This window comes from Alligator sinensis, unplaced genomic scaffold (assembly GCF_000455745.1).
Source record: "Alligator sinensis unplaced genomic scaffold, ASM45574v1 scaffold243_1, whole genome shotgun sequence".
NCBI lineage: Eukaryota > Metazoa > Chordata > Crocodylia > Alligatoridae > Alligator > Alligator sinensis.
In genome coordinates this window covers 1888177-1897694 of record NW_005841841.1, presented here as the reverse complement: position 1 = coordinate 1897694, position 9518 = coordinate 1888177, and the positions used below count along the sequence as shown (strand labels likewise).

Genomic DNA, 9518 nt, shown 5'->3' with positions numbered 1-9518 from the left:
CTTTCCCTAGGCAAATCCCTCGTGTCCGACACACTCTTAAAAACAAATAATCATTATGGTAAATTTGTGTCACAATAATACAGAAAATAACCATGCATCAGTGTCTCCATTTCTAGATTCAGCATCAATATAGCTGATATAATACAGTGCACAATACCTTCCAACATCTCTCTCAAAACAGTGAGTAAAAAAAAAAAATCATCAAAATTTTTCATAAAGTCTGTAAAAATATACCTGTGGGAATAAAAAGCTGTTTCACTACATTAAATTGGACTCTGCTTTTCCTTAAAATTATTGGTATATTTTACTTAACTTTATTAAGTTCATTATGACCTAAATTGGATATCAGAATGATTCAGTCCATAAAGCTTTATATAGGCATAAAAAAATGGAAAATCTGTTTGAGTCACATGCAGGAATGTGCTGCATGATTCATCATAATTCTGATCATCACATTTCCAAAAGAGGTGGGAAGGGATGTGCAATAAAATCGGCACAGTTCAATTTAAACCTGTTCTTTTAAAAAAAGTACTTAAAACAACAATAAATAGTTTTCTAACGTAGTGGCTTTAAGATAGGGGTGGGCAATTATTTGGGCCTGAGGGCCACATAGCGAGTTTTGATGAACCGTCGCAGGCTGGGTCAGCACCTCCCTGTCCCTGCCCCCACAACAATTCACCAAAACACTCAATGGGGTTTTGGGCAGGAGGGGAGCAGTGTTCGGGAATGGGATGGGCAGGCGAGGTCAGAATCATGGGGCTGGGTCACAGGGCAGTGACAACTCGGGGCTAGGGCCCATGCATATTACAGGGGGGGAGAGTGTGGTGTGTGGGGGGGTGCATGCATGTGTATGGGTGCACTGCCTGGATGCTAGGTCCCAGGAGACAGCCACAGGTGAGGGGAGGGAAGGGGAGGCAGGGGCCACGTGCAGCAGAGCTCAGCCGGGCAGTGTGGCCCAAGGCTGTCCCCATGACACTTGCATTGGGGCTGAACCCTGCCTGGGGCAGCCCATGCCACATTTCTGCCTGCAGCCGCTGGCCCAGGCCTGGCCCTGGCCAGTGCACAGCATCTGGTGGGGCTGTTCCCAGTGTGGCTGCAGCTGTCCAGGTGCTGCTCTGCTCCCCTCGCCTCCAGTGGCGGTTCCTCTTCCTGCCCCTGCTGTGCTGCTCTGGGAGGGTAGGTGGGCAGGTATGGGGGGGGGAAGCTTCAATCGGGCAGCTCCTGCCCTAGCACGTGGGGCTCTGGCTCCAGCTCCCATCTACCTACCACCCGCTCTGTCTGCCTGGCACAATGAGCAGCCACCTGCGGCTGAAGTGGGTGGAAGGCAGCCAGGAGCTGGAGCCCTGCACCTAGGACAGGAGCTGCCCAGCTGAAGCTTCCCACGCTGCCTGCCCACCTGCCCTCCCACAGTAGTGCAGCAAGGACAGGAGCAGGAAGAGGAGCCACCACTGGAGGCGAGGGGAGCAGAGCAGGACTCAGCCAGCTGCAGCCGTACTAGAAACAGATCCACTGGAAGCTGTGTATGCTGGTTGGAGCCTGGGCCAGTGGGCGCTGGCGGGAGTGTGGTGTGGGCTGCCCCGATGGGAGTGAGTAGGGTTCAGTCCCATGTGTAGTGCTGTGAGGGCAGCCGTTGGCTGGATCCAGTCAGTTGGCAGGCCCAATCTGGCCTACGGGCTGTATTTTGCCCACCCCTGCTTTAAGAGGACCTTTTATAACTCATTTCTAACTATAAATATATAGTACTTCTGTAATAAACTAATTTTTTTAAACATCAAAATGTATTTGTTAATATTTATTGTCATTTTGTACAATTACAAACAACCACATATTAGATATGGTTCTAAAGGCCTGTTTCAGGAAGATGCGTTGATAGGGACAGGCCCTACATGAGCAAAATATACTGAAGTAAAGTGTTAGCCACTTTTCTCTACAACCAAAACCTGTATTAAAATATGCATTTTGTTTTTCTTGTTTTCAATGGGTAATGCACCATCATTGAGAAACAAGAGCTAAATTAAACATCTTCTAGCATGCATACAAGCAGAAAGGTCATTATGAAAAAAAAACTTACCCAAGAATAATTTTTCCTATAAACTCTAGGCAAAAATCTATCCACAAAAGCAATGTTGAAATTATTCTAGCAGTTACACCACGACCGGGGTAGTACATGTCATTCATATGAATTTGAATTTGATCTTTTAGCTCACAGAGGATATAGCTGTGTTTGAGTTTTTCAAAATTTACTTAGTAAGCAAAACAAGTTGAATGCTGCTCTCACAGTAGCTTATACCATACCAGCCCATAGCATTTGTTCATACCACAACATAACAATGCATAATTTAGATTCTGACCTTGTTAAAAACAACATACAAAAATGAAGAGCAAACTAGATTTGATAACGATGAACACGTTTTCTGAAGTGTCGGTAAAATATAAAGATTTTATTCTAGGAAAAATATAAACACAACCAACAGGCTACAGTCATAGAAAAAAATGTGCAATAACATGCATCCTATCATTTAGCAGGATTAGCCAGCACCTTAGTCTTTGACCAGTGTAAGGGGATGGCCTTCTCACTGTAGCAGGAAGAACATTTCATAATGCAACATTTTAAATAGATCTACTTAAATTAATTCAAATCAGTGTAATGGCAGGAAACCCCCTTTGCTACTGACCTGAAGAGGTATCCTGCATATATTTGGCTTACTCTAATAACTGTTGAAGAAACTCCCATTTGATTTCTGATCTGTATTATTTGAGAAAGTAAAAAGAAAGGGATGACTTGCGTTCCTTTGTACAGAGATCCTTCCTCTTTTGCCTTTAGAGAAGATTTAGCTTAGAAGTGAAGGAAGAGATTGCAGCATAGGGAATGATACATCACATGCTTATTCTAAAAATAAGGACAACTCTTGAGAAAGAGTAGGAATACAAGAACAAATTTAACTTTCTCTGAGCAAGCTGGCACTTTATCAATAGTGAACAAACAAAATGCATAATCTAATTTGCTGAAATAAAAGCTTCTTAAAATAATCTGCTTTGTGCTGCGTCAATATTTTTAAGCATATATTTTCTGACAGTTGGGTGTTTTACAGATTTTATTTTTCGTAACTCAAGTAAGCATGCCTTTGGAAAGATTTCAGATTTAAAGGGTCTTTTTCTCTCTCATTTAACATATTCTAGTAAAACATTAAACTGCTTTTCTCATTCATGCTGCTTTCTGTCTTATTAAAAGAATGACCAAGACTTTCAAAAGAATTGCTGAATGACAAGATGTCTATGACCGCTTTATGTTCTTTCTTACATAAAAAGATCATCCACAGCACTGGTTAGACTGTTACTAGAACAATGTGCCCAGTTCTGGTAGTTGCACTTCCGAAAAAAACACTGAAAAATTAAAACTATTTCAGAAATAGGAACAAGAATGATCCAAGGTCTGAAAACCTGCCATCCATTGAGACGCTAAAAAAACTAATTTTAGTTAATTTATCCAAGATAAGTTATCAGGTGACCTTATCATGGTTTCTAAATACCTACACACAGGCAAAATATTTCTGATAAAATAGAGATTGTTAATTTAGCACAAAAAGTCATAAATCTCTTCTACAGAGGTATTTATACCAGTCTTATTTCAACGTGCAGCCTCCCTGTATTGCATTAAGCAATGTAAAAAGATTCAGTGTCTTGAAACTGTAACTAGATGAACTCAAACTAGAAATAAATTTAAATTCTTAAAAGTAAACCAGGGATCATTCCTTTCAACTGGAATGGTGGATTCTTCATTTAAAATTGTTTAAATCATGACTGGCTGTCTCCCTAAAAGATAATTTACAATTTAACCAGTAATTCTGTGCTTAATGAAGGCACTACCGAGTGAAAATTTTTTGCCCTGAACTATGCAGGTCAGCTTACATGAACAGAATGGCTCCTTTCTGGCCTTATGATAAATGAATCAATAAATTCAGTAGCCTCAGGATAAATAATTTTAGCCTCAGTGTCAAAAAACATATGAATGGCAGAATAACTAAAATATAAGATACAGCTTTAAAATAATTTGTCTGGAAAAAAAATCTACAGGCTAAATTAATTAGCCAGTGGTATAATTTATCTGCCCATAATGAGTTAGTATATATTAAAGCACTCACTAAAACTCATCTGTGATAGATAAATTAGTATCATCATTTATTCAGAGCCAGTGAGGTTATGCAATAAAACTCTAAGCTCATAACAAAGCTTGCTATACCTTTACAGCAGAAAGACTTTAAAATTGCAAGATATTCTACTGATGGTTTTACGATTCTTCTGCTGCCTTACAATTTGCTGTTATTGCAAATACCTCCATCTGCGTGGGGCTACAATACAAAAGTCAATCCAACAGCAAAAAGATCAAAGGTTGGAGAAGGCATGTAATGGCAGCATAAAGAAAACTCTTCTCCATCTTGGCACTAGTGGGTGAAAATTCCTCTGGCATAAATTAGGCATATTTTGGTCCATGCACTATCATGGGTGGATCTAGGATTATGGCAGTGGTGTGGCCATGATCTCTTGCTTTGATCCTGGATGCCAGTGAGCTCTCTGATTAAGAGAGCTCAATGTTTGCTCCCCCACCCCGAATTAGCGACAGGAATGTGCAGTGGTGGAAATGCTGGTCGCTGGTGCTAGCCATACACTGCACATGCAGCACACAGCCAAAGGGGGGTGCAACGCTGAACCTCCCCTGGGCTCGCCCCGTATGCTGTCAGTTTAAAAAAGAAAAGATGTGGGCTGAATTCTAAGCTTAGTTACGCTTGTGAAGTCCTAGCATAAACAACTGGAAGTTAGTTTACTATTCTGTTGATGATTTATGAAGCAGTGCAACATCAGATCATTTTCCCATGGCTACACTTGGCCTCTGAAGTGCTGGTTAAAAAAAAAAAAGTTGTTACTAATTTTAAGTAATGGCTCAATCCTACAAAGCTTTTCGTCTCTATGAAGAATAATCTTTGATTGATGAAAAGTAGTCTGAGAACAGTTTGGCCTTCATAAAATTGGATGTCAAGTCCACAGCACACTCACAGCACTGTGGTGTCGCTTCACAGATTACAGGGACCGTGTCAGATTAATTTAGCCCACCAGTCTGGTGTTCTTTTGTTCAACACGGAATGGTTGCAGTACAGCTCAGATTTATCTGCTACACTGCTGGATATTACTGCCAAGAAAGGCTTCCTGCCTTTGCCACCAAATGGTATGTAAACAGAGCAAACCTGTGCAAAAGTACAGGGAGTCAAGAATTTCTTACCTGTGGCACAATTAATGTTGCTGGACCTCTAGACATTCTCAAGTAAAAGAGCTGTACCCACATGAATGTTTTGCCAACAGGATTCAGTAACAGAGCCACTCAATTCTTTCATTTCCTCAGCATAACAGCCAAGATAAGAGAGGACCTAGATATCTGAACTTTTTGCTCTAAGTATTAATAGGTCAGCATTTCAGTCATGTGAAAGAAAGGGTGTCCTCAGATACCCGAATTTTACTCGGATGCCTCCCTGGATATAAGTTTTGTACTATTTGGCTAGTCATTAATGTGTTCCTAGGTGACTGGAATAAGAAAATCTACCCAAAAGCCCCTAATCTCCTGCAAGCATAATTCTCCCCAAGGGGAAAGGTTGAGAGAACAAGTTATAGTCATGTCATGTAAAGATACTTTCAGATACTAAAGTAATAAAGACAGTGTACATGGAACAGAATGCAAATGTTGCATTTCACAGGGTTTATTCCAAAACACCATAGTCCAGATCCAAAAACCACACAACATACAACGCTAGGTGGAATGTAATCACCTAGAATGCAACTGAGCATCCACAAACCCCTGCCTATTCATGTTAGATGCTTTTGCCATCAGTTATCTATTTATCCAATGATTATGTAATGTTGAATGAATAAACAGTGCTTGGAGTGAAGACTGGAACCCCAAACCCTCCCTATGAATGCCCTCATTACTTGAGTGCAGGCAGGCTCTCTCAGACCCTATGAATCTTCCTTTTGTGGCTGCAGAATGACGCAGTTTTAAAGGAAGGGTGAAGAATGTCTTCACCCAGATCAGGGGTGTCCAACCTTTTTGAATGTGGGGCCGGATCACGAACTTTTTATTACCCAGTGGGCCAGCGAGCCAAATTCAAAGATCTCACAGGAAGCGGTATCACATCAGGAAGTGATGTCATGTGACCTTTGACACCAATTAAGTTGCAGGAAGTGAAAATGAAATGGGCTTGGAAATGTGGTTTAAAATCCAAAATAAAAACAATATAAAAGCAACAATGAAATAATACCAAACACTTGACTAAAATAAACACTGTTGCATAATGAAATAAGTATAATGCAAGTCGACAGATCAAATGTGGAAAAGATATGAGCCAGAGTAGAAACTAATCAAAGGTGGAGGGATGCGTCTTGGTGGGAGACACCTGTGTGGTACTTTGCAGCCTCCGCCGCTCACTGCCTTGCAAGGGGCAGGCGGGAGGGGAGGGAGGAGGGAGCAGGGGCTCCTCATTGCATCTGAGAGGCTGCGAGAGAGATCTGCGGCTCAGTTGGGCACGGCTGCAGCCAGGCACGGAGCGGAGCGGGGCAGGGAGAGCTGCTGCCACATGTGGGAGCCCCAGTCTGGGCTCCTCCTTGTCCTCCCGGCCACAGCCTCCCTGGGATGTGCGGGAAAGGCGCCCTCTGCTCTGCGGCTGCCCACCTCACTGCCCTGGTGGCTGCGTGTGCCCGCGCCACCTTCATCCCCAGCAGCACATGAGAAGTGGCTCCCTCGAGACTCGGGGCCTCGCGCATGAGCAGGCGGGCCCAGAGAGCTGCAGCGCCTGGGGGGAGACTGGCCGGGGGAGCAGGTGTCGCCTTGCTGTGGGGCGGGGCAGCGGGGCTGGCTTGAAGCGGGTGGGTGAGGAGGCAGGTGCGGGCCAGCAGTGCCAGCGGCCGCTGCTTGGCCTCCCATACGGGGCCGCTCTGGCAGCGCAGGGCACGGGTCAGGGCAGGGAGGTGGGGGCGGCTCCTTGGGGTGGGAGGGCGGGCAGGGCTGCTCAGCAGCCGCAGCCAGCGCCGCCCCCAGCTGGGGAGGGGTCCGGCCCCATGAGGGACCTGGCCGGGCCGTGCTGACGCAGTGCGTGTGGCAACCTTGTCCCTTCCCCAGCCCTTCAGCAGCCATTAGGAAGCTGCTGAGGGGCTGGGGGAGGGACAAGGGGTTTCCCGTCACAGCACCGTGGGCCACAGAAAATGCCTTGGTCGGCTGCATGGTGGCCTGTGGGCCATATGTTGGACAAGCCTGACCTAGACCAAGGCCATCCAATTTCTAAGTAGCTGGTAACTGCACCCCACATGGACTGTATTAGCAGGGGCAGCACACAGGGCAGGCTGCAACAGTGTGAGCTCAGGGCACCTTCCCACATTGTGTGCACAGGTGCCCCCCACTACTTTGCATTGTACATACTGCTCCCTTGCCACCTCACTGGCTGCAGGCTCCCCCAGAACTGCATGCTGTGCCATACCACACTACCACCTGGGGTCAGTACAGGAAGTGGAGATCCTGGCTATTGCAGCAGCTGGAGTGATAGGGAGAGCAGCAGCTGGTGAGAGCCCTGAGGCTGCAGACTAACCCCCTGTGTTTCCTTGCATTTTCTTCTCTGGCCAGTTTTCATTCTGTTGGGTAAATTACTTCAGAGAATGAGAATCTGACCCAAAACCAACCCACTGTCTTTATAATTAAATATTCATATATCCCAGAATCAAAACTGAGGAAGGCACATCTCTATTTATTTTGGGTTCCCATGTGTTGTTCGCATCGCTAACGTCATACACCATCTATCTATTTAGCTATTTAGTTGGTCTAATAAAAGATATCACATCTACCCAAAGAACCTTGCTACCTATGTCCTTAGACCAACATGGCTACAACCAACAACCATACACCATCTACGTGGTTTTGAGGAATAGTTCTGACACTGAATGCCAGTGGAAGGAAATAAGCCTACAATGATGCTCAGTCTGCCTGTGGCAACCTAAGTAAGAGAAGTCTGGAGTTTAGCAGGTGGTTTTTAGTTCTACAGGGGGAAACAGATCTCAACTGACATCTCATTTGTGCTACCACAAATTTTTTTATAGCGGTACAAATAGCGAGCAAATAGATATCCCTACACTTTGTTGTGCCACATCAAAGGAAAAATTGCTTCACTGGGTGAAACTTATTTCCTGCTGTCCTGCCTTTAATGGGATGTGATATCCAGGGATAGTTCTAGGTGAGTTTACCCATTCACCCAAACTGCCTCTGGAGATCACACCGCCCCTTGTCCTGCACCATCAAGGTTGGGACAAGGGGTGACATGTTTTACCCAGTTAAGTGGATTAGCTATGCTGCAAAAATGTTGCACCACAGCTCATCTGCTTCAACTGGTGATGTCTATCTCTAGCTTTTGTAACTCTCACACATTCTGGACTTCACACAGGTCTGGGGGAACCAATCTCTATATACAAACTAGTGCTGCTTGAAAAGGGCACTTTAAGACTAAAACATTTGCACAAGCCTCTATGTCTTTGTACTAGGTTGCCAATACGTTCTGGCTTTCAAAAAACTGCAGTTTTCCTTTGAGTTTCAAGCCTCTCACCTGCCTTGCTTGTGTATGCTTCAAACAACAGACTCATCATAGTTTTTATGCACAAAAAAGCTTTACTTCCTCATTGTAAGATTGGGGCAAAATGATCTAAGAATACTTAATTTAAAATAGAGGAATTTAATCTATAACTTTTAGAATTTTCATAACATAGATCTTGCATAACAATAAACCACACATCAACAAAAGAAATGCCTATCCTGTTGAATTACAGTATTTTAGTAGATAGAGATAATTAGTTCAATGTGTAAATTTACAAGCCAAGACATTAATCACTTCCATGTGATTAAGTCTTGTGCAACGTCAGATTTCTAAAACCCTCTACACGCACCCATGGTAATTGTTATATTTTGATGTCATCATACTTGTCTGATGTTACATTTATCAGTTATTGCATTTATATATTTTCTTATTTATAACCAAACAAAAAGCAAGTGGTATGCAGAAAAGCAGTGAATATTGTACAGTGATTTAAAAATACATAATAAGCAGAAATATTTAGTTATTAAATATGAAAATATATTCAAATCATCTACTATAAAAGGACTTACATCTAGTAGAGTGTGCAGATGCTGATCCTGGAAAACACTGTGTAGAAAATCTAAGTCTTTTTCACTGCAATCTGTAAGCGCGTGAATTTCCTCCAGGCTATCCAGCACCTGTGAGACTGCTCCTACAGGCACACAAACAGAAAAAGAAATCAATACAGCAAAGACTCATGGTAACTAACCTTTGGAACAGGAAACTTTCACTTCATTTTGTACAACCGAATGAAACAGGAACTTTAAACAAGTCTCTACTAGAGAACTTACTGAATGCACTGTGTATTATTTAGTAATAGCTCAGTATATATCTTCATTTCTTCACAAACAACAGTTTAAG

General features: G+C 43.3%; 1 protein-coding gene across 11 annotated transcripts in view; it reads right to left on the bottom strand.

Annotated features, from left to right (window-relative positions):
• Nucleotides 1–9518, bottom strand: part of CASK (calcium/calmodulin dependent serine protein kinase) — a 353223-nt gene that overhangs the window by 99556 nt on the left and 244149 nt on the right. For 10 of the 11 annotated variants that reach the window (XM_025204952.1, XM_014520563.2, XM_025204959.1 and 7 more), the window contains one exon: nucleotides 9188–9309. In XM_025204952.1, coding sequence (XP_025060737.1) covers nucleotides 9188–9309 — 122 coding nt within the window. Of the gene's footprint in view, nucleotides 1–2675; nucleotides 2841–9187; nucleotides 9310–9518 lie in introns of those variants that run through there. The other variant, XM_025204998.1, reaches the window with a different exon arrangement.